This window comes from Strix aluco, chromosome 4, assembly GCF_031877795.1.
Source record: "Strix aluco isolate bStrAlu1 chromosome 4, bStrAlu1.hap1, whole genome shotgun sequence".
Classification (NCBI taxonomy): Eukaryota; Metazoa; Chordata; class Aves; order Strigiformes; family Strigidae; genus Strix; species Strix aluco.
In genome coordinates, this window is record NC_133934.1 from 101,317,969 (window position 1) to 101,343,783 (window position 25,815).

A 25,815-nucleotide genomic window follows, 5' to 3' on the forward strand; every position below is an offset into this window, starting at 1 on the left:
ACTTACAGTGTTCTAGTTCTGTATACTGTAACGAACATAATAAAGTGGAGTTTTATTTCTGGAAAAAATATCTATTCTAATGGCAGATTCTGTATAGTTGAAGATTTGACTCTATCATTACTTGCCAAGCAAAGAGCACCTTTGAAATTTTAAATGTTCTTGAAAAGGGTTAGAATAAAGTCAGCAATGGAGTACTTGTTAATCTTTGCTGAAAACCAGAGGGAATATGTGTGCTGCAGAAAATAAAGAGCTGTCCTTGGCAAAAGTAATTGGGAAAAGAAGCAGAAGACATACAGGGAGCAGTGTAGTGACGTATTATGTGAGCAGAACTGTGCAATCTAGCAAAAAGATGTAGTTTCTAGGTTCGTGCATCTGTGGAAGAAGAAAAGCTATACGGAGAAATAGCAGCTTTGTGGAAAACTGTTGCTTTATCCTGCACTCACTATTTCACTAGCGTACAAAAAAATAGGGAAGAAGCTGTGAAGGTGTAGCTAAGTAGCCCTTGTGGTGGATATTCCTGTTGCTGATGTCATGAGCTTTTTTCAGCTTTGATACATTTGCTGTAGTTGTGTAAGTGAAATTCAGCCTTGGAAACATTTTTTTGTCTGCAACACAGAAACTTTTATACTTTCTAGTTTTGGCCAGTTGTTAGAGCTCAGTTATTGCTAAATAATTTATTTTCTATACAGAAAACAGTGTTCAGAGTTCAGTGTCAGAAGATTGGCTGCATGTGAGACAGTCAGATGTCTTTGCTTAACATTTATTGCCTTGTTTGGTGTTTTTTCAATAAGTGTGAGTAATTCTGGAATTGTTACATTGCTGCTGTTATTATCTAGTTAGTTAGTAAACCATTTCCTGCCCTCTTATGAATTGGTAATAAATAGCTGTGTTAATATTTTTTTAGAAAACATTCTACAACACAATTGGTTGAGTGTAACAGTGATTAAATAATTAAAAGCTGTCAAATATTTACATAAGATTCCTCTTTTTATAGGATTTCCATTTGAATAGAGTTAACTTGGAAGAATCAACAGGAATGGAAAGTTCTCCAGCAGGTGCTAGACCTAAGAAAAAAAATAAGAAGTCCTATGATTTAACTACATCTGACAAATTCTGGCAAAAACATAAGGGCAGGTAAGCTGTATAGATACAGAATTTATATTAATTCAGTCAATATAAATTCTAAGGCTTCTTCATATTATGGTAGTTCTATTTTTAAGCTGCTTTGAAAATATTTTTGAAGGTTTTTTTTTTAAGGAATGATCATTGTCAATATTCATTGTCCACATTAATTGTATATTAGCTTTTTGTTACAGAGCACAAAATTGTTCTTCTCAAAATTATATGAAAATACTGAAAGCAATAAATATATCTTTGAAAGTTTAAGTAAACCTACACTAAGATGTTATTATTTTCACTGATTTGATACTGCTGCATGATTTGTGTATTGATATTTCAGAAAATGTTTTCATGATCATCTTGATCGTGCAACCTGTCTGGTTCTAGTGTTTCAGTTTGTTGATTTAACTGAGCCTAATGCAGAGTTTTGCATTAGTCCTTTTCCAGAGGTAGCTGAGTCTGTTCAGCAAGAGCTGGAATCCTACAGAGCCCAAGAAGATGAAGTCAAAAGACTTAAAAGTATCATGGTAAGTTTTATCGCCTATATGTGCTTTATGTAAAGCCTAATAGGACTTGAGGAGATGCTTAGTCCACTCTTGTCACCCCACACAAAAATTATCAGCACATGCTGAATTTTAGGCATAAAACAATCTTAAAAATAGGACTAGAAGTACCATATTTCATGAGAAGGTTCGATCTCTTGCGTTTATTGGCATTACATTTATATAACTTCCATAATAATTATAAAACACAGTGCAGATTTTAATACCATTATGAGAAAATGGGTTCTGAATGTACTGACTGTATTTGCATGTGTGATCTTTGTATTTATTATGACTACTTTTATTCCTCTTTCCAAACCCTTCCCCAAAACCCAGGGTATAGAAGGGGAGGATGAAGGAGCAATAAGTATGCTTTCTGATAATACAGCTAAGCTAACTTCAGCTGTCAGGTAAGTAATCAATAATGCATTATTGTTTAATTAATTGGGAACCATTTCTAATTCTTTCTGTAATTTCACTTTTAATATCCTTTGAAATAAATAGCTTTAAAAGTAGACTGTTCAGCTCAGTAATAAAGTTTAAATGCTTTATAATTCTGATAAAGTTTAATGCAGTGTCCTTATCAAGTCCTTACATGTGTAACATCCACAGCATGTGTGTGTGAGCCCTACACATGGCTTTGGAGTGTTTTCTCAGCAAATCTCAATAATCCAAGTGCATCACAGATTTGCAGTGCATCACAGATTTGCTTACACCCTTCCACTAGAAAAAAAACAACTACTTACCTCTGCATTCCTTTCTTAAAAATATTGTTAGTGAAATCCACTGCCTGAAGCATCTGCTTGCTTTGCACAGTGTGTAATTAATTACATTTCAATTAATGTAGTTACTGTAACATCTGTTGACAAGATTATAGACATGAAGAACTCTGCATGGGAAATTTACTCCTGCTTTTGGAGACCTAGCTACCATGGATGACACTCAAAGTCTGAGATTTAGACTTGTTTCTCATTGTAAATCTGTTTTTCAATCCACTGGTGCCTTGAAGAAGGGAGATGTTTAGTTTACTGCATTTCACTAAGACCCCAGTCAGAAGGAAGAAGCAATGATAAGTACTCTGAGGATAGATGGGGTGATATGCCCAGTGTGCTGTGAAATCCAACATGTGTCTGCATTAGTTAGTCATCTCTTTGTGAGTCTGATAAGTGGTTTTGTATGCCATGTCCTGGTTAGAATTTGATTGGTTTCACAAAGGATGTGTGATGGATCAGACAGTTGCAAAAAAGAGAACAAATGTTTCCAGGCTCCCCCTATAAAGTTTTAAAGTTTTGTACTTCTCAGGATGCTAGTTTTCAGGTCAAGTCAGCAAGATATGAAAGTGACAAGCATCAAAAGCTTTAAACTGATAGCAAAAAAAAAGAATAATCATACGACTAAAGCTTCATCAGGAAGCTTTACTGTTCAGTTAGCCTCTGTATGACTGTCTTCTGTAATCTGGCATTATAAAGGAAAATCTTGTCTCCCTTTACAAAAGTGTATAACACAGTAAAGTCTGCTATTGCAATATTTTGACTCTAGGATTATGCTGAGTTCAGATACCATTAAGATCTTCCATTTAGGCATGTTTCTGCTGGAAGAATCAAACTAGGCTTTGCTGTTTCGTTGTCCATCATGTGAAGGGTATCTTCTTCCTGCTAGTAGACAACAAAACACAAAGCCTAGTTTAAGTCTTAGGCTTTACAATATCTAGAAAACTTCAAAATATCTATTAGTAATTAAAAACCAGAGGTTCTAACGTAGATCATTACCTGTCTTTTTTTTTCTTTCTCTTTTTTAAATGTAGTCCTTTACAAACACAGTACTAGTCTCCTTCCAGCTATAAGGTCATTAATGATCATCATAAGTAACATTGATTTTATAATTGCTTAAAGGAGGAAAGAAAGTATGGTTACTTAACTTCATGGTTCTTCAGGACATGCAGTGGGAGTCATTAAGTGCCTTCGCATCCGCTTATTATTAAACTGAGTAAGACACTGACTGACTGGGGTGCTTTTGGATGTCAAAGTGTACAGACCCTGAGCAGTCTTATATACATGTGATGCCCAAGTGCCAGCAGTGCAAATCATGTAGGTCGCAACACCTTAAGTAATAAATTTTCTAAGAAGTAAGCTTAACCATTCAGTTTCCCATTTCACAAAAGAAAATATTTCAGTTATGAATCCTGCATAGAGAATTTATATAAACCATAATTCTAGTAGATTATTTGTTTAGGTAAGCAGGGCATATATCTGTTCTTGATCACAAGCTTTCAATAGGAATATTAAATTACCTACATTATATGTATTTTTTTGCTAGTCAGTGTAAAACCCTGTTTTACTGCTTTACATGTGGATAACATCCTTCTGTTAATGAGAGTCATTACATCTATACTTTGTAATTTTTTACTTCAAATCCTACTGTATTCTATAATTTTAGATTTCAGTAATCTTTAAAGGTCCCTTCCAACCCAGACTGTTCTATAATTCTATAAATTTTTTTGTATCGGCTGTATACAATACATCATTCAACTAACTGTGCAACTCAGCAGGTTAGTTTGTATTTAATCTCTTCAGCTCTCTTCCAGAACTTCTAGAAAAGAAGAGGCTCATTGATCTTCATACAAATGTTGCAACAGCCGTTTTGGAGCATATAAAGGTATGATTGCTCTCCAACTTCAGTTATCTATCAGTAGTGCTCCTTACCTGGGGAAATGTATTTGAGCAGGTGAAGTAAGATAAGAAAGAGACCCTTCTCAGTTGTGCTACCTTTTACAGAAATCACTGTATAACATTACTTAGTGATGAAGGGTGAGGGAGAATGAATTTTGAATGCCTCTGCATGGAAAATGAAGTAAACGTATCAATTTTTTTCTCATCAGAATTTGCTAGTATACTCTTATCTTTTATTATGATGGCCACAACCTTTATTGTTTACAATAGAAGTGTTCCATTTACTTTAGAGATGTGTCATGGCAAGTTATGACTTCAGTCTAAGCAATTTTCTGTTTGGTATGTGTTTATCAGAAGGGTACTGTTTACTGTTCACCAACGAAAATGATACCCAGAGGTGTGGCAATAGCGATGCAAGTTACTAAACTGATCTTTCCAGCAGGCCTGTGTTAGATGTCTTGTGCATAATTTAAGCACTTCAGAAGGATGCTTGTCCCCTTTTCTGTTTAAGTCTGCTGCTCTTGTATCAAAGAACTTGCAGTTTCAGTATCAAGACCATGGTTACTACTAGAATGACTTGGAAGATGCATCTGTTTTCAGAGTTTGAGAACAGAAATTGTTGATGAGGCTTTCAGAAACACTGAAATTCTGGTTTTGAAAGTGATTCATGCACCAAGTGTTACTGAAAATCAATAGTTAGAAAATTTTACCCCATGCTATTTATAACTCATGGAAGTTTTGAAGCTAACTTTAACATTTGGAAAGTGCATAAGATCTGTCCTCAGTTACTACAGCTACTGATTTTTTAAAGCTAAATACTATAAAAGAACAAAGGATTCATTCTGAGTTTTAATGAATAAATTAATTTTATATATTTATAAAATTGGGGAAGAGGTATAAGTGTGCTTCTATGTTTGGCTTATTACTGTAGGGGCTAGTTTATGTGCTTTTGTAGTATTAGGCATGTCAGTTTTTATATATGGCTATTTAAAAGCAGTACATTAATACCATTGAAAAGAAAATAGAATTTGACGATGTCAATATTTTATTTGATGCCTTGTCTGTAAATTCACTTTTCTAAGAAAGATACTGAGATGGTAATGGCAGGCCTTAGTAGTATTTTATATATTATTTGTTGGATGGAAGCCAGGTTGCAGACCAAGATGAGGAATGGTAATAACATCAGTTTTGATTGCCAGTGTCCTCTTGGCAATGGACTGGAGTCAGATGCACTTGTTTGTTCTCCATTAGGTGATAGTGACACACTTTTCTGTCATCTGGAGGTGGAAGGAATTGCCTTAGGGTCCCTCTGCTATAGCACTCTACTAGCCCTTAGGCTTTTTCCTCTGACAGGGAGCCTGCTATTAGAGGGTTCCCAGGGAGTGGTGATCCATTTCTCCATAAATGGTTCTTAATTCGGGTATTGCAAAGTGCTCAGGCTCCTTACCTTCTTCTTGTATAGCTCTCAGAGCAGATTGTGAGACAAATGGGCATGCAGTTTCTTCAATATATTGATGATATGTGCATCTGTATCATCTTTTCTTTTGATTTCAAAAGAATCACTTCATCTCCGGATATTTAGGAAACTACCTTAAACTCAAACTAATGCAGAAGCACATGTTTTTTCTGTTGGAAAAGCCTTTTCACTGAATGAATGTAAAGTTTCTTGCAATTGCTTTGTCCTGTCCATTTTCTCTCCTCTTTTCATTCTCCAGTGTTACAAAAAGTATCTTTCTGTCTTGAGCTGGGGAATTTTATGTGCAGGATGATATGCTACCTAATGGATTCCTCAAAAATACTCTCAAAAAGGGTAATATCTCAGCCAGTACTTTTTAAAGAAATTCTGATGGCACCTTGAGGCTGTGGTTAATACGTTTTATATACAGTTAAATAATTAAACCAAATTAGGATAAGAGAGAAATTTTTTGGCAAGTGCCCAGGTCATGAGGAGCTAGTGAGGCACCGTGCTCTTCTTCAGGTTACTATATTTTCACTCTTAAAATAATCTGGAAGCACATTCATACTTTAAAAAAGACTGTTTGAATTGTCCATTATGGTTTTTTACTACATTAAGTATTTGAGCATTTTTCTTCACTACATATATGAGAACCAGGGCAAAGAATGCTACGAGACCTGCTTTAGATACACTAAGTGAATTTAATTTTTCTCGTGGTCTTATTTTAGTGTTCAGTTTACAGCTGCTTTCCACATTCTCTTGGATCATTTTCTAAGGCACAGCAAGAGGAAACCAGAAATTAATCACATACTTAGGGATTCTGGCAGTTTTCTGGCATATCTAAGTGTTTAGAGAAATGATGGAAAGAATGCATCACTTTTTTCCCTAAGTGAACCATCAAGTGTTTATTGTCAGTGCTTAGAACAAACGCATCCTCGTTTTGCATTGATTGTTTTTTCTCTGAAGAAACTGGTGACTGAAGGACTGTACCCAACAGATAACGGATCTAGGACTAGAGTTATGGATATCTTTCTAGCTGCTTTAGAGTTTCAAGTATCTTTGCATGTCATTCTAATATGAATACTAGGATTAATGGAGTATGTTAAATCGTGGGATATAAAAAGGTGTACACGTATACTTTTCTAAAATGATTAACCGGAGCAGGGGTAGATTAGATAAGATCTTGCCAGAATTCTATACATGTGAATTTAAGTGGCATATTTTTATGTGAATTACTATGTGGTTTAGATTACTTATGCTCATTTGGTTTAGGGGTTTTTTTAATTCCTACATAATTTTCTTATCATGTATCTCTGACTTTGCTTGATCTCAAGGCCTGATACTTTGAATGACTCCATTATTGGGATTGCCAATAGCCTTTCAAATTATCAAATTCAAGTTTTGTAAAGGAATTCCACTATTTTAACTATTCTGTTTTAAATGATGTTACATTTTTGTCTTACCATGTGAAAAGAAAGGGTATGTGTTTGTGAAATATATATGTTATGGTGGTCCAGGCTGTTCTTCTGTAGTTCAGAACCGGTAATTGAGTACCTTTTTTCTCAGTTCACTTACAGTGACCTTTCTGGCATCATTCTGTGCACTTCAGTCGAAGGTAACTGGCTGTATCTACCATTTTCAGCCTTCTCCCAGAGTTTCTCTTCCTCTCGATAGGAGCACACTATAATTACTTGACCAACCTCACTCATTCTGGGGGCTGTTATTTCTCATTGTTTTCTGTCAGTATCTTTGAGAAATTCCTCCCAGTAATTTCTTAGAAAATTTATTTTCTCTTCTTCCGCATGTTCTCTCTCTCTCTAAAAGGAAGAACCTTAGTATGTAAAGAGGGTAGGAGAGCCTCCTACAAGTCCTTACAAAAATTACCTGTGGTGGTTTAGCCCCTGCCGGGGTCTGAGACCACGCGGCCGCTGCCCCTCCCCCACAAAGGGAGTGAAATACAAAGCCCCAAGACTGAAATAAGGAAAGGTTTAATACAACAGTGCAATAGCAACACAACAAACCACAACAATAGCAATAACAGTAATAGTGATAGCAATGAACAGAGCAAGATAGCTACCAAATACAGCAGTTTGAAGCACGATGTACAAAACCACGAGTGCACTGGTGCGCTCCCGCGCCAGGAAAAAATGTGACCTGTCAGGATGTGAGTCCGCATGGTATCTGAATAGTCCGGCTAGAGCTCCCCGCCTCTGCTGGGGAAACTTAACCCTATCCTGGTTAAACCAGGACATAACCCTCTAAGAGGTTTCATTGGGTCCTGCTTCCACTTCCCTGCTTAAAAAAGAAGGAATTTTGTGTTCATTTTGGAGTACGCTGCTCAGGTAGAAATTCCCATGTGCTTCAGTAATTTTCTCTAAAATAAGCCTTGGCTTACAAACAGCCTGTTTCTAAAGATGCTAAGATAAAGCTTTCACAAATACATAAAAAAAAAAAAGGGCAAAACAAGCTCAAGTGTAGCACTTTAACTGCAATACAGATCCTGTCCCTGAATTGTCAACCAGAAAGCTCTCTTGAATGACTTTGGTGTGGAACAAAGTGTAATAGTAGGAAATCAAGAGCAAGAGGCAGAAAGGGAATAACTGTAAATGTAAATGCATCTTGACTTTATTATTGGTTTTTTATTATTATTCTTCTTCACCTGCTTGCCAGTTTGGCACCCATAAGAAGCTCTTCTTTGCTGTCTTTTTTTTAGCTCCTATTCCCCAGCTTTTCCTCTTGGCATGTCTGTGAGTTTGCCATTGAGTGAGCAAAATTGCACTTACTTAAATTAAATGGGACATCTGCTTCTTATCAGCACTTCTTAGACAAGTTGGCTCTTCGGGAAGTAACTGTCTCATTGATGTGGCATATCTGGGAAATCTGTCAAAAGGTAACTAGTAGTGTTTAAGGCTATTCAGTAATCTGTATAAAATTTGATTAGGCATCCATATAAATCCTACTGAACCAGTATTAAGAAGAATATTGCCCTAATTAGCATCTTTGCTAGTAATCTTCATTAGTTATCTAGTGAAAAAGCAGCTGAATAGACTCACCGTATTGATCCATCTCTTTAGTTTGTGCTTTTGTCACATCAGACAGAGTCGAAATTTTATGTTGCTGCTTACCTCTGATTTCCCTATTGTGGTTGGAAATAAAGGACCTGAAGTTTTAGGATTTTCAGGTTTTTTGTTTGTTTTTTTCCCCCAGAGTGCTAAATTCACACTTCAAAAGTAATTGTCAAAAATTTTTGAAGAGAGCGAGTATACGTGTACCATTAATGTTTCAGTTTGGGCTCAAAAGTGTAGCAAATATATGCAACCAGTGAGTTTTCTTTGCTGCAGTTAGTCTGTTTTGTTTGGCAGTCTTAGTCAGTCGTAAAGTTGCCCATGGTTAAGAAGAATTTTACCTAGTTTGTGCTCCAAGTAAGTTAACAACTGTAAATCTGTTCTTAACAATTGAAAGTATCTCATGTTTGAATTACATAATTTTATTTAAAAGTTGATATGCAAATATAGTGAATTAGTGAATCTTTATTTTATGTTGTACATTTTTACATGCCATCTGAATACATTTGTCTTAAACCAATCATCAGCTATGATAATACGGGCATTGCCAAATTCAATAATGTATTTATCTTAGTAAGATTGATTTTTCACATTTCAAGACAATCCTTTGTTTGTTGGATGTCTTTTGTTTGTGAAAAATATTTTAAAAACATTGAATTTAGCTCCATGTAAGGAGATACAAATGTCGTTAAAACAAAAAAGTAAGTGAATGTAATGGAAAGATTAGAAAAATTGAGTAGTTCCTCTGCAAGTGTTTTACAGAATCACAGAATCATTCAGGTTGGAAAGACCCTTGGGATCATCGAGTCCAACCATCAGCCCTACTCTACAAAGTTCTCCCCTACACCATGTCCCCCAACATCTCATCTAAATGACCCTTAAACACATCCAGGGATGGTGACTCCACCACCTCCCTGGGCAGCCTATTCCACTGTCTGACCACTCTTTCTGTGAAAATTTTTTCCTAATGTCCGGTCTGAACTTCCCCTGTTGCAGTTCAAAGCCATTCCCTCTTGTTCTGTCACTAATAACCTGTGAGAAGAGACCAGCTCCAACCTCTCTACAATGTCCTTTCAGGTAGTTGTAGAGAGTGATGAGGTCTCCCCTCAGCCTTCTCTTCCTCAGGCTAAACAGTCCCAGCTCCTTCAATCACTCCTCATGGGATTTATTCTCCAGGCCCTTCATCAGCTTCGTTGCCCTCCTCTGCACTCGCTCCAGCACCTCGGTATCTCTCTTGTATTGAGGTGCCCAAAACTGGACACAATACTCAAGGTGTGGCCTCACCAATGCAGAGTACAGGGGGACTATCACCTCCCTGCTTCTGCTGTTCACACTATTTCTAATACAAGCCAGGATGCCGTTGGCTTTCTTGGCCACCTGGGCACACTGCTGGCTCATGTTCAGCTGCTTGTCAATTAGAACCCCCAGAGCCTTTTCTTCCAGACAGCTCTCCAGCCACACCTCCCCAGGCCTGTAGCGATGCATGGGGTTGTTGTGGCCCAAGTGCAGGACCTGGCACTTGTCCTTGTTGAAGCTCATCCCATTGACGTTGGCCTACTGATCCAATCTATCCAAGTCTCTCTGTAGAGCATCCCTATCCTCATGCAGATGGACACTCCCGCTTAACTTGGTGTCATCTGCAAACTTACTGATGATACACTCTGTATATAGAGTTTTATCTCTCTAGAGAGAATTAAGGAAACTGTAACACAGATAGTCTTCAAGATGCTGTAGATTTGAAGTCACAGAACATGTCTGATGTGCCGGATACCAAATTGCATCTGAAGTAAGGACTTGGAAAAAGGCTGGTAGCTCAGTTCTATTCAGACTTCAAACTAGTGTAACAACCACTGATAATCACTTTAACTTTGGCTAAATACAGGATTAATCCAAGGTTTTACAGCAGTGTAACTATCTAAATTTGTCTGTGACTACTCTTCTAACATGAGCTCAAGGTAAATATAGCTTGAAAGAAGCTCTAGCCTTTTTTTTTTTTTTTTTGTCACTTTATATACCTTATATGCAGTCATAGTCGCTGTGACAAACAACAGAAGACATCCTTCTGCCCCTAAATGTAGCAAGTGGTCATTTTTGAGCACTCTTGATGGTAATTTACTTTATAGGCTGTAATTACAAGCTTCCACAAAGGCTTTAATTTAAGTTGCTGTTCTGTGAGTAACTGTTCTTCTCAATGAGTTCAGTAGATGCTGAATGAGAAATAGAAGGTGTTATATAGCTATATGCATCATAAGCTGGTTGCCAAAGGCTTTCAATATTAAAATACTCTTGTGATTTACCTCTTCTTCTATTTTGTGTTCTCATCTCTTAACTCATTTTTGATGAACTTACTTAGAAGGTGAAATATCCTAATATCCTTAGGCTAGAGAAGTATCTTTTTTCTTCTTTTTTTTTCCTTTTTTTTTTTTTTGCAGGGTGGTGAAATAACTGTTTTTTAAAATTCCATTTCCTTATTTGTGATCACAGGAATAATTTTAGTAGAATCCAGAAACATGTGAAAACCAGACTTGTAAAGTTTTTATGTTGCTGTCGTTACCACAACCATTACACTGGGTTAGAAGGTGCCATAGCAGTTTTGCATGCCTTGGCATTGTCAAGCAAAATTTCCTGAATCTCTTAACCAAAGAAAAGCCGCAGTGACTCTTGCCTCACTCTGGCAGTATCATTTCAGTCTCCCAATGGGTATGAGGTCACGTCCCTGAAATACTTCCAAGGCAACGGGATGGAGATGCTCTCTGCCAGTCTTCTCTTTGAACCAATAAATACCTGAATTTGTCCAAACACCAGGTTTTAGTTACTGGATATTAACGTTTTGTAAGCTGAATAATTGTAACATTTGTTGTGATGCTACATTTTAATGTTCAAATGCTGATAATGATCTGTTATGTAACAGAAGTTTTTAAAATAAGTTTTGGAAGGCATTTTTCTATCTTTAGATTGTGAGTTCATGATATGATGGTCGAGAAGTGCAAAGCTTGGCTGTTTGTGCAGATGTATTGCAATGCTGTCATCAGTTGCATGCCATGTGATGTCTTCCATAAAGCTTTTGCCTCATTAACTTTGTGCGGTCCCTGTGTCATCCTCCCTAAAAAAAGGGTTTCACATCTTGATCTACATGTGTCATTGCATAATGAGAGACTTTTTTCCAGTGTTAGCAAGATAATCTAATTATGAAGTCCTCCATCTTTGGTGTGAATGAATTATTGCAAGCCTTTGGTCTGAGGTAGTTAGTACCAACCCAAGTTGGCAGTTGCCAACTTTTCTCTGGGATGATGCCTTAATGTATTTAGGAATTTTTCACATTTATGTACATTGAGTAATTGCCTTGTTGACTGAGAGACTTGAAGTTCAGCATAAATTTGACATAATATTCACTTGACCATTATTTTTTCCTATTACAGCGTAACAGTACATATGATGGCATGTAGTTTTCAGCTATGGTAAAACCATAGTTGAAAACAAAGCTCCTCTTCCAGTTTAATATTTCCATGTCAGTCATCCCTTGCTTAACTTGCATTAATTAAGTCACTTATAATATGAGAATTACATAAGCATCAATTTTCTGAGAGTTAAAAAGCATATTGTAATGCGAGCAGTAGTTATTTTTACTGATAATTTATTTAAAAGTATTTTTTTAAAAAGTCTTGATAACTAAAACTATATACCTTTTAAAAGAGGAAATAAATATCCCTTTTACAGTGTTAAGATGTTAACCCTAACACTTACTCTTAAACAGAGTCGAAAGCTGGATGTGTATTTTGAATATGAGGAAAAAATAATGAGCAAATCCACTCTGGATAAATCTCTTCTGGACATGATTTCTGACCCAGATGGTGAGTACTTTGAATCTGAACTTGTTATAAAATTTGTTAAGATGTACAATAAATCTCTACCTGCTGGGACTTCAGGGTTGCTAAAGAGTTTGTGTGCAACCTGTGCAAGACTTGTAAAGAAAACAGCTTTTTATTGATTTTTAAGTAGCAGTCTGGGCAGTTTAGTATTTCGGTTGAGTAGTATCCAAAATACCAGCAATTTTTGCAGCTCCACTAAAATCCTTTCCTAATTCCTTGTTTCTGAAGGTCAAAATATTTTAACTTTTGTGCTTCTCCAGTATTTATTACTGTGAATTGTGTGGTCTGAACAATACTGATTCTTTACAGTCCTACTGCATGTTTTATAACTCATACATACCTCACAAACAGAACAGAAAAGGGCATTACATAAAGTTTGGTTAGATCAAGACATTGTAATGTAGGTAGCTCTTGTCAGTGTAAGGAAAACGATGGATGGGAGAAGGTGGAGAGAAGGGAAATGAGATGTAAACTGGCCAGTTCACAGAGAGACTCCCCTGAAGTTTTGCATGCATTGACCCAGCTGTGGCATGCCTGTTTTCATCATCTAAGAGCAATGCATCCCAGCTTCTGTTTCATATGTGCTTCATACATAACAAAGCTTTACACACTGGCTGATACTCAAATTCTCTATTAGCAGAAATCACTAGGGTTCCCTTCTGTAAAAGGTTGAAACCAGAATGGATTCCCAGCCTATCATCGTATCATAGCATCAATTCTCGTTTCAACCTCTCAACCTGAGGTATGTTGCAATGCTCTGACGTATTTCAATATGATCTGATACCAGTTGGCTGGAACAAAATAACCTGCAGAGCAAGGTTGTAAAGCTTAAGTTATGACCACTGGCCTGTCTGCAGATTGGCAAATATATTGGCAAACCTCAAGCAAGAGACCCAGGGTTCCTGCTCTTTTCCCAGTATGCTCTTTTAAGAAAATGTTTTGTTACTGCATGCTTATGTGTGTAGTCTTATAGCTACATACTGGACATAGTGTCTGCTTGGAGTTTGTATAATGATTCATATTTATAGAAAGAGTATATATAAATCCTGCTGACTTTTAAAAAAAATCTTTTATTAGTGTCTGTCCTATAGAATCAAAAGGCAGTAGAAAAATAGTACACAGCTGGTAGAAGTCTGAGCTGAAATTTTACAGATCTCATCTTGGATCAGGTCTAGAAATGAACAGATTTTCAGAAAATCTAATGTCAAGCATCAATCTGTAATTCAGTACAGACATTCATAGTTAATATGAAGCTAATAAGAATTGTATAATCTGTACTTTCATTAAGCATCAGTACAAACTGGTCCTTCTCCATATTCAAAATTAACTGTTCATGTACTATTTTGATTTCAGTTTTTATGTTTGCATGAACTTAGATATGAAAAGAGAAATTATCGTGCTTGCTAGTATTTCCTACTGATCAATTACTTTTTACCTGAATCCACATTTTCTATGTGTTTTTAGATTGCAGTATAAAGCAGGCCTGATGTATCATATCAACATTCCTATTACCAAAGTTCCTGGATTTTACACGAGAGAAAGATTAGATTTCTAAGCTAAAGTTTTTCTTCAGCTAAGTATTCAGGTGTTCACAGTAACATATTAGCATTTCATATGTGTTGGCAAGGTTTAAGATAAGTTTATATAACAAAAGGATTTAGGTTAAATCACGATAATTATTTCTGGCCATGCTATCTTGTAGAACTGTCCAGCTTCCTATTGTGTGATTCACTGAGAAATACCAGCAGAAAATATTTTGAAGATAAAGGGTCAAATCTTCCAGTGCTTTCAGTGGTGAACTACTTGTTTGCATGTAGGGATACTTTTTTTGTGGACAATGGTATCTGCAGAGCTGTTCACAGAAGCACTTAGAGTTGACCACTTAACACTTCCAGGCTTCAGGCTCCCATTTCTTACTGTGTTGTACTAATCTACCACTCGGGGCTATTAGCTACTTCCCAGTTCAGTGGGTATTATTATATCCTGGAGTAGTGATAAAACAGAAGTTAGTGGTTTTGCTTTGCTCTAGTAGTTAATCAGCAGCCCTAAAGGCTGCCTGCTGGTTTTTGAGTGGAAAGTAAAATTGTTCTGTTCTAGGTTTACCAAGTTGAATTTTCTTCAGAACATTTGGCACTCCCCCTCCCTATAGCCTGGAAAAAAATAGTGAACCTTTTACAGGCAACTCACCTAGGTCTTACAGCTGTTTATCACAGCTATGATTTACATTAGTAGTATGTCAAGAGTAAAGTACTTTTGCAAACACAAGTGGTTTTCCTAACATTTAGTAAAGTGTACACAGTACAATAATAGATTTTTTTTTAAAGTGTGTTATCTTTTAGTAAGACAGAATATTAGTTACACTCTTGTGTAAATTAGACCACTTATACTCCTGTGAGCACAAACCTAGTTTTGTAGACATGGTAAATAGGCCCAGTGAGGGAAATGCTGTGGAGTGCCAGTGTATTCCAGCTGAAACAGAAACTCAGTGATCAGCAAAGCACTGAAACAAGCTATAAACTGGCAAACTGGAAACCAATTTTCCAAGTCAGTTACAGAAACCAGTCAGTTACACTGTATATTTAGAATGTTTCGGTGCTTTTTTTACCCAAGTGAACTCGAAGTGGATGTCTACCTTGAAAGCTGGCTTTTGGTTTAGATAATACAAAGCTTCTTCAGTTCTTGATCTTCTGGCATACTGGTATTTGCTAAACATTAATAAAACTTATTTCCCAGAAGAAATTGTACCAAGTCATAAATGTTCATTACCACAGCGCTTACTCTGAACTTCTGCCAAACAAAATATATGCTCACATATAAACAAAAGTTGCAGATTAGATTAGATGATCCCCTGCTGACATGATCCACATTCCATAGTGGGGAACAAAAAAAAAAAACAAAACAAAACAAAAAACAAAACAGAAAAAAAAATCTTTTTCTTACCCACAAGTACAAGAAAGTGCATTTTTCTAATGTTGTACGTTATCTAAAGGTGTCAAGCTTTTTCAATGAAGTATTGGATTACAGATTCAAAATGTTTGTTTTGAGAAGTTGTACTTCTGAAATCTTCATTTGAAACTATGAACTTTACTAATAGTGATTGTCTTCTAGAAAAAAGTAGATGGTGTTCAAACTCTGCTGTAGTAGGTTATAGCCGTCATTTTGATCTGGCAGAGATGAATTTTGATTGCCATTGATAATGCTTTCTGAGAATTTGTAACAGTGTTTTTCTTCAACAAGTGGTGTGACAGAAGATGGTTCAGGAAGTGAAATCCTTCCTGAAGGCATGTTTAGAAGTTCAGGATTTTTTTGCTGACCAGAAGTTCACATAAGTGCTTTTGCAGCCCTCAAGTGTTTCTGTACAGTCAACTGCAGAGCTGTGTAAACAAATTGTAGAGCTAAAAAATAATGTGCTGTGGCTTTTACTTTTATGATTTTTCTTTAGTCTTCTCTTTCATGGATTTAATCCCTGCTAATGCTTGCAATCCCTGCATAAAATAAGATATAATGCCACTACATAACTTATTTAAACTTATTAAAAAACTATTTAAATAAACTATTTAAATAATTTACGTTATTTGAAAAATAATATTTGCTACGGGCAAAAGGGGGAAGCGTAAGTAAACTTAGAGAAACACTGAGCCAGTCTAATCCAACTTGCAATAAAATTGCTAAATGTCTTTCTACCATTTTGTACACTGAACAAGGCCATGGTTATAGATAACAATTATTGTCATAACTAGGGGTCTGAATGCATCTGTATTACTACTGAAGAGCAAGTAACATAACAGCATAGTTACAATTGTAGTTTTTTAATTTTTTTTTTTCTCGCTGCAGCAGGCACTCCAGAAGACAAAATGCGGTTATTTCTTATCTATTACATAAGCTCAACTCAGGCACCTTCAGAGGTATGTATGTTCTTTACAGCTTCCAACACCAAATTCTACCACACAGGATTTTTCTGTATTGTTTCAGCACAAAGTAGGTATTTCTGCTTTTCTTTGAAGCAAAGTACGAAATGCCCAGCAAATATTAAAACTTTAAATAGATTTTGTAGTATTATCAGGGAATCTGCTCACAAAGCTTTAGCCACCATTTCAAGGATATGAATGACTAGTAAGGAGGATTATCTTTTGAAATATTTAGTTCAGAGTTAACTGCAAGACACATCTTGGCATGCTTTCTGTTACTGTGCTCCACTGCTCAATAGAAGTAGATAAAATGTTAATATGACTGTTTTTACTCTATTCATGTATATTCAAGAATAATTGAGTCTATTGACTAGCAGATGAATAAAGGAGAAATGCCTCTTGTGACAGTATCTAAATAATTCAGAAAACAATTTCTTAATATTTATTTTGAATTTATGATTATTAATTTCAAGGAAGATTTTCATTGTACAGTAGAAATACTATAGGTAGAAAAAATAAGTTAGATTAGGCAAAGAGAAAGTATTCTTATATATGTATATTAACTCCTCTTCATTTTTATTATTTGCTGTTGTGACATTTTACAGAAAACAGGATTCTGTCAGGTTTTTTAAAGATGCTGATATAAAAGACTGTTCCCACACCAGAAAGTGCACAGGGTTTAGTTCCACAAATACTGTTAAGTTTAATGAGAGCTGCTCATAGCAAATGCATTTTAAGTTACATTTTCATACTTGGTAGGAGATGGGATTAAGACTCATTAAGGCTTTTTGACTTTGGTTAATGCTATAACTTTACACTGGTTATTTAATATTTAGATAATGATATTTTGTCTTTCCACATAAAGAGAGTTAGGAGTAGTTTAAACCTTTTGCAATTCTCCACTTCATAATTTCAGATTGATTTGGAGCAGTATAAAAAAGCATTGATGGATGCAGGTTGTAATCTTGCTCCTTTGAGCTACATAAAACAATGGAAGTAAGTAATGTCTTTTTTCTCCTGTGTGAGGCTGTAACTGGTTAATTTTACAGAACTCAGTATTGTTATCAAAAAATTATATGTTACTTCTCATACATCGTAAATTATCCTTAAACATTTGTTCTGGCATTGTTTTTTGCTGTCGTCGTTATGGTAATATGTGCAAATCTTATTTTAAAACTAAACTCCAGTAATGCCAGAACACTACTGAACATGACACATAGTAATGTACTTAATGATCCAAGACAGAAGCAACTTACTGAATTGAATTAAATGAAAAGTTGTGCTATTTCAGACTCCATGTTTTTTTGTTCATACCAAAGGGCTATCTGCCTATCAGTTATTCTAGTTTTACATGGTATCAGAATTAAGTCTTTGTTCTTCAAGTATAAAATCCAATTCCTTTCAGTTCCTTAACTGCTGTATTTCTAGACAAGAGGGATGCATGTAATAAATAGTTATTTCCTGCAAGAGTTTGAGAAGCAGAAGTTTTTTCACTTTCAGATGACCTGAGTGGAACATTCTACAGCAGTATGTGCCATGAGATAAGCGTTTGATTTCTATCCCTGCTTTCACAGGGCTTTCACTAAGATGGCTTCAGCTCCAACCAGCTATGGAAATGCCACGCCTAAACCTTTGGGGTATGCTCTTGATTAATTTCCTGTAAGCCTTTGGGTTCTTTTAACTTATTTTAGTAGTACTGAAAATGTGATTAATTAGTGCTATATAAGGCCCAGAATAAAACATTTCCCTATTGGTAAAAAGTTTTAAGTTACAGGCAATTACAAGCACTCATCTCCCCTTAACCATGCATGGGACTTACACACAGGAAAATAAAAGGATCTGTGACTAAATCCACAAAGTAACTTAATATAGTGATGTCTGCACCTGCACATTGAACGTACTCTCACAGGGGTAGAATTCGGCACCAGGACATGGATCTATGACAGCCATCATTTTGAACCTTATTTAGTCAGTAGCTAAAGACAAGAACAGCCCTGTGCATTCAAAACTGATTCTGTCCAGGGCTTGGAGACTGTCAGGGATGCAAGAACACGCTGCTTTTTCATTAGGGTGTCCTGAACTGGGTGTCTGCCCACTTGTTGAAAGGTGTAGTCATTTGTTTCAAGACATGAAAATATGACTGTGTTAAGAATACATATATCCCGTACAGGATATGGGACTTGGGTCTTTCCATGCTTGAGAGGATTTGAATCCTCATTACCAACTTTACTTTCAGGAACGCACTATCACTGTTATAAGGAACCTGTCGCAATGTATGGTTAGAGAGAATTCCAGTGCTGTCTCACTTGGAAAAATTACTGGTTGGTTGGCTGGAGACACTGAGCATCTCTGTTAACTCTGGTGATTAGGACACCCACCCACTTGAAAGGAGCACTCAAATCCTTGTATAACTGAAGTTGTAAAATAAACTGTTCGATGGATTAAAGACTAGAACTCAAGACTCCTATTGATAGGTGAGGATCTGACTGCTAGATTATAGGTGTATTCCCATACACTTGGTTGCCATGTGGTTTGAAGAATGTATTTCATGACAAATTGAATGACTTGGTACTCATGTCCCGTCAACGTTAATGGGAATTGGATGTCATCATAAAGTTTAAGAATGCCAATTAAAAAAAGAAGGTCTTATACATCATCTTGATTTTGTTTTTCAGTCTGTTTTCACGTGTTATGAATACAGGATCACAGTTTGTAATGGAAGGAGTGAAGAACTTGGTACTGAAGCAACAAGTAAGTTTAAAAACCAATTAAAAAAAAAGTATCACATGAGCATTGTGAACATTTAGAAAAATAACTTTCAGTACCCCTGTCATATTAATAAAATCAGTTCTACAGTAAAAAAACAAACATCAACCTTTGCTGGTGGATAGATCTATCACTTTGTAGCTTCAAGTTTTTAGACAAGTAAGGAATAATGTTCAAATTTTCTTTGAATACCTCCATTTGTAAGGAATTGGATTCCAGTATGTGTGGTTAAGACTGATTTCAGCATTATAAAAAGAGCAGCTGTGAAATACTCAAAATAGTCTAGACCTTCATAAACAAAAAAAACCCTCTGTGTCTTTACTTAGAACAGCATGTATTAAATGCATCTATTCCAGAGTGATTGAAAGGCTGAAAGTGTTCATTCTCTGTTCAGTTACAATTCAATCATTTCTAGTTTTCCCACGTAAGTAATGTACAGCAACGATAATTTTGAAATGTACTTGAAAATCAAAGTGTGTTTATAACAATATAGCCACCTTCAAATATTCACTTAACTTTAGAAAATATTTCTGAGAATAATGCGCATGCAGATTTCAATGTACACCCCCAAAAGAAAAGAAAACAACAAAAAAACCCCACTGGTTGTAGAACTTGTAGCTGAAATTTTGAATTGTAGTTCCAGAAACCAGCTTCCCTGTAGAGGACGTATTGTTTTCTCCAATATGCACTTTCATCAGATGGCAATAAATAAATACACTTAAAAAAATCTCAATTCTGTAATGCTTTGACATTAAGATTTCTAAGAAAAAGATAATGCATCATACTATAATTCTTAGTGGAAGAATCCAAATTTAATTTAGAAATACAGCATATCAGGACTAAATAAAATGAAATCTCGCTATGTGCATCTTTTTGACAAAGTTAATGTTATGATAGCCGTTGTTTGTTTGGGCATCCTATTATACACATAATTTATGCATGAAAAGTATCAGCTATCACATAAAAGTTTTTAAAAATTGCGTCTGTGGCTTCTGTAGAGTAGCCAACGAAATTAATTCTGTGGGAATTTCACTGTGACTAAATGTGATAAGTTGCATTGCACAGTTACAGATCACTGGTATGTCATGAAATATACTTGAGAAAACTTAAATTTGCAGCTTGCCTATATGTTATATTTTACAGAGACATCGTCAGATAAACTGTTACTTGTATCAATAGATAATAATTATAGTCTAAATGAGACTTCCTCTTCTTCTTGTATTAAACATTTTGTCATTTCTTTTAAAATGGCTTTAAAATTTAGTAGTATTCTTGACAGAATGGCTTGCTTTGTTTTGGGTTCTAAGTGAGTAAGAAGTCACAATGCCGATGTTTTCAGGATATTTTTTTTTCTGGCTTTTAGTTCCTCCTCCAGGTGTTTTGGGGTAGCCAAATAAAATCCTGTTCTTCCTCATATTTTTAAGCCTGATGTAGGTCTGTGGTATTTCTATTAAAGTTAACTTTTTGTTTCTCATTCGGTCATTCAGGGATTTACATTGTTTTTTTACTAAGTGTTTTCCAGTGTTATATGTAGATCATCCTTTGGAATGTCCTCTTTTGATATATTCTGTCAACAAGACACATTTCCAATTCCATTGCTATGTAAACTCTCCTTTAGTTTATTATAACTAAAGTGGTTTGACTGTTTAATACTTCAGATCTTTTGTCCAAGCTAACATTTCTCATCTTAAATAAGTAAAAGTCATCTTGAATCTCGCCCCAGTTCATTCCTTTTCAGTTCATCCAAACATTTGTTTGGATGCTTTTTTTACCCATTTCTTTGACCACATTAGTTCTTTTTTAGAATCACACCCTTAATTCTCATCTTCAGCTTTAAAATTCTTTCCTTAAACTGCAAAGTATTTTTTTAATAAGATGTGATACATCATCACATGTCTGCATATATTGTTAATACCTAAATACAACTCTGTTCCTATCTTCACACTTTTATTTGCACTCTCTGTTCATCCCCTAGCTAGATGTCCTCAGGTGTTTGCATTTTCTTCACAGAAAAGCAATTTAGGTGATGATAAAAATGCTCAGCCTTTACAAAATATAAGAGGAAAGATGTTTAAACTAGTATTTCAAATGCTCTGTAAACTGTTCCATAAATAATAGTGTGCCTGTGAATAATTCTTAGTAAGCATTTCATCATTCCATTAATTTCACATGTTTTACAGAATCTACCAGTCACACGTATATTGGACAACCTTATGGAGATGAAGTCAAACCCTGTGAGTATAACTGCCTTCACATGAAAGGAGGTGGAACAAATGAAATATTGAGGTCATGATATGTAATATGCCATGGATATTTTTCTTCATGGTAATGGAGTTTAATCATGCTGTTTCTCAAGAATAGAACCATTTTCATAACTATTTCATAAGATTTTTTGGGTAAAAATAGTTTCTAAACAATGACAATTTATTATTGGAACTAATGTTTTTGAGGGTCTTGTCTATTCTGAGTTTCTGTTATTCTTGTGCTGTACTGAGTTTCTGTTGCTCCTAAATTTCTGAAAGTTAAACTGTGGGCTGAAATTTTCTTTGCATCGAGGTGATTTTTTTTTTTAAGAGCACAGTTTCAGAAGTAAAATAGTTACAGAGAGGTGTGTTAAACAAAATTTTGCTTCCCACATCTTTAAAGCTTTGCTATTTAGAGGAAGGTATTTTAGTACTCATGCAGTCTTTCAGTTTGCAAGCGGAGTCGGTTTTGTGTCAGAAAAGTCCTCTCTTTCTGTGAAAATTTACTCAGACTTACATAAGTCACAAACTTTTGAAACACTTAAACGTTATCTAGAAAGTCAAGACATTTGCTAGAATTTACTGCTAAAAATAACCATAAGTCTTTTTATACATAGTGCATAGTCAAAGTAGTCTTTGTTTCTTGCTGTGTACCTCCTTCCTGCAGAACTCTTACATAAGACCATCCTGTGCACAAACTTGTTTTGAAAAAAAATCAGGTGTTAAAAGTTATTTAGAAAGCTGTAATATGTTTGCCACATCGTATCAGTCTTCCTTTTTTAATGATATCAGTGTCAGGCAGAGAGATACAATTGTATTATCTCACACTGGTTACTAATTAAAACGTTCTTCTTAGTCCACTTTCACCTTCAAGTATTAGCTGTATGTAAAGAGAGATAAATAATGGTAAAATACAAAAATTATTAACATGCAAGTAATCCTGTCTTTTCTTAAACTGTACTTCATAGATACTGTACGTCATGATTGTTAGCAGAAAATGTGCTTTAACAGACAAAGAAATTTATGCTGTTTTCAGTGGCAGTGGATTGTTGTCCCTATTTGCAAGAGAGAAAAGATGTACAGGGCTAATTTCATCTAGTCAACCAGTAGAGGTCACTCAGAACACTTAATACAGAAAGGTGAAATTAAAAACTACAGATAACTTACAAGTAGGTGAAAAATGAAACAATTTTTTTAAAAAATAAGCACTAGCTTCCTCAAGCTAACAGTTTAGGAATTGATTTAGAAAAGTTTACAAGTCATATGGGGTTTTTTTGCTGACTGGATATTGTCACTTTTCACTTAGTAGAAAACAGCCATGATCACTTTGATAATTTGGAGAAAACATTCATCTGCTCACTTGAAAAAGCAGAGATTGAGCCAGTCTGCCAGTGGCTTCATGTTTCACTGCCATGTCAGGGACTAGAATTCATGGCCCAAAACAAGGAGTCCTACTTTTCAAGTCATAGGAGACCAGGCAAGCCCTAAAGAATGATTCTCCTAACCTGCAGGAGAATTGACAGCAACTTTTTGAGTAAGTTTCAGCTAACAGAAGCAAGCCAGAGAGTCATTGTGGAGTATGCTTAGACTTGCTGTACCATCAACAGAAGTGAAACTGTATCTGGAAAAGGTCAATGTGTAAAAATACACCACTGTGGCCTGTGTTTATCTTCTGATGTTTGAGATCCTCTTCTATTCCCCAGAATAGGAAACTATTGCACTGCAGGCAAAATACAAAGGGAGCGTAAAAAGAGCTTGAAATTTTATTTTTTTACAACACAGAAAAAAGATCTCCTTAAAGTTCATTGAATGTTACTGACCACAGTGATCATTGTGTGAAATATGCATACAGATAAAAGTTGTAATGCAAAATTACAACAGATTATTGAGCAGTCAGTTATTACAATGAATGTAAATAAATTATTTTCTAAATATAAAATGCAACAATAAGTATGTGAACTGTACAACTTGTAACCACCAACATTCACAAATATTATTGTCAGTTGAAATTTTAAACCTATTCAGAATGAATACGCTGTGCAAAACTCTGTAGGGTTGTCTGTAAATCTCTTTGTGTGTTACTTGTCCCTGCTCCTGCTTTTGTCTTGGAAGGACAAATGAGTCTACACCTGTGCTTTCCAACTTTTTCAGAAGCAGGAACAGATAGAACAGTTCTTATGGACAGTAATACCATCCTGTAATTTTTTTAATTTGTCTAGACTGTTTAACCTGTAGTTACACTTTTTCTTGAAATACTTACTCGGCAACATTCATTGATGAACTTAAAGTAATCCGTTACTTGTTTTTTTAATAGTAACATTTATTGGTCGAAGCAGATTTTTAAGCAATTGCTTTTGGGACTGTGTTTTCATAAAGGAATGTTCTGGTCATAAATCTAAGAACATAGTTGCTTTATTTTGGTATCGTTAAATAGAGATTGATTAAAACCGTAAATCTTTCTAACACAAAAAAATCATATTGTCAAGTATACGCAAATTTTAACCCATGAAATTGACCACCACTTGCTATAGAATTGTGGAGGTTCTTTTAAGTATCTTCCACAAAATGCTTTGATTCAGTAGTAAGTAAAATCTTTGGTAGGTAAACCTTTAATATTTTTATGACAGAAGCCCAAAGTGGTTTAGCCTGTGTCAGTTCAGTATGTACATTTGTATTGACTGAAAGGTAGATAAATCTTATTTGTAATACATATGAATGGAACTGTATTTTAGTTAATATCATCCCTTTCAGTGAATATGGTATCTTTCAGGTTTAGGCTATACTGTATGATTACCTTTCATGCATTACAATTAAAAATTCTAAAAATGGGAGATTTCCTTAATCCATACTAGTCATGTTAGCTTCTACAGAAAAACAAATACAGACTGAAAGTCAAGGATATTTTCATGGGTCTTTTTCCATTTTAATTTTAAATCTTGAAAATTAGGTTTAAAATTTCAAAAGTATGAATTTTATTCTTGGATTGCTTAGGGAAGTCACAAATTCAGTTGTGTGTAAGGAAACCGCTATACAGTTGTTTTTATTGGCAGACTAGCTATTTCTTAAAGCAAATAAAATCTAGTAGGGTTTCTTTCCCTGCACCCTCAGAACTGATTTCAGCAGGAATGGCGTATTTAAACAACAAAAAAAATAAACTAGCTTACCACATTTCTATTACTTTACCACTTTTCGTGTGTCTACTTACACAAGCCCACAGCGAAAAAACACAGCAGTAATACATTCAGGAGGAAATGTTTGTGATACTGTTTTTTTAACTCTGATTTTATTTCTGGCATTAATCTGTAATTCATTCTAACAAGCAGGGAAGCTGCAGCTCTTTGTCTGAGTTAGAGGTTTTTCAAATACCTCTCAGTTTTAGTCTAGCAATATCTATCCATTCCCAGCTCTCTCATTACTTCAAAGTTGCTATACCACCTTTATGTACAAGGCTGCCAAAATCATGAATGCTGGCAGACTCTACAAATGCAGTTGAAATTCCCGGTGGAGCATATAAAAGCATTTTACAGAGGTTCAGTGTGAAATGAGATCTAAATTAAATTTTTTAAAAAGCCAAACTTGAGGATAAGAGACTTATTTTTCTGTAATTACATTAAAGTCCTTATTATCAAATATTTATTTTCTGTGTGTGTAACCACCACATGTATACTAAATATTTTGTAGTATTTGAGATAGTTATGCTTTGTGAGCTCTAAGAAATTCCCCAGATAATGTCTACTACTCAAGAATTATTTCTGCTCTCCAGAGTCATCAAAACACAGAGACATGTTGCATGTAAGCACCCAGATGAAATCAACTGTAGTCCTGCACACAGTTTATCCACAAATTAAACTTCATAGTACCTGGATGAAAATGTAGTATAGAAACAGAAGAAAGCCAAGTAGTTGTCAGAAGGAGTTACTAGGAAGTTTTGTTTTCCATCCATAATAATTGGCAAAAATCTTGCCTGTTGCCAATAAAAATATTGGAAGTGCCTCAGTGTTCTGTGTGAAGAAAAAAAAAATTTTTTATAGTTTAGACAGACTTTTCAAATCCTTGTGGAACTCATTTCTTTTTCAAGAGCTTAATTTTGGTTTAATAGTAGTCATAAATCATGAAACGAAAAGGGCAAGTTACATAACAGTAGCAGATTTTGATCTATCTTGTATTTAGTATTCATT

At 35.3% G+C, this 25,815-nt stretch overlaps 1 protein-coding gene and 1 long non-coding RNA gene across 10 annotated transcripts in view; one reads left to right on the top strand and one right to left on the bottom strand.

Annotated features, from left to right (window-relative positions):
• SCFD1 (sec1 family domain containing 1) overlaps positions 1-25,815 on the top strand; it is a 56,550-nt gene that overhangs the window by 20,074 nt on the left and 10,661 nt on the right. For 5 of the 7 annotated variants that reach the window (XM_074824545.1, XM_074824548.1, XM_074824547.1 and 2 more), the window contains 10 exons: positions 995-1,134; positions 1,556-1,646; positions 1,998-2,071; positions 4,235-4,316; positions 12,606-12,702; positions 16,555-16,625; positions 17,545-17,624; positions 18,203-18,265; positions 19,304-19,379; positions 21,575-21,628. In XM_074824545.1, coding sequence (XP_074680646.1) covers positions 995-1,134; positions 1,556-1,646; positions 1,998-2,071; positions 4,235-4,316; positions 12,606-12,702; positions 16,555-16,625; positions 17,545-17,624; positions 18,203-18,265; positions 19,304-19,379; positions 21,575-21,628 — 828 coding nt within the window. Of the gene's footprint in view, positions 1-994; positions 1,135-1,555; positions 1,647-1,997; positions 2,072-4,234; positions 4,317-12,605; positions 12,703-16,554; positions 16,626-17,544; positions 17,625-18,202; positions 18,266-18,864; positions 19,097-19,303; positions 19,380-21,574; positions 21,629-25,815 lie in introns of those variants that run through there. The other 2 variants (XM_074824546.1, XM_074824549.1) reach the window with 2 other exon arrangements.
• LOC141923419 (uncharacterized) overlaps positions 21,636-25,815 on the bottom strand; it is a 37,773-nt gene continuing 33,593 nt past the window's right edge. For 2 of the 3 annotated variants that reach the window (XR_012623291.1, XR_012623292.1), the window contains exon 6: positions 24,920-25,638. This is a non-coding gene — a long non-coding RNA (uncharacterized LOC141923419). Of the gene's footprint in view, positions 22,518-24,919; positions 25,639-25,815 lie in introns of those variants that run through there. The other variant, XR_012623293.1, reaches the window with a different exon arrangement.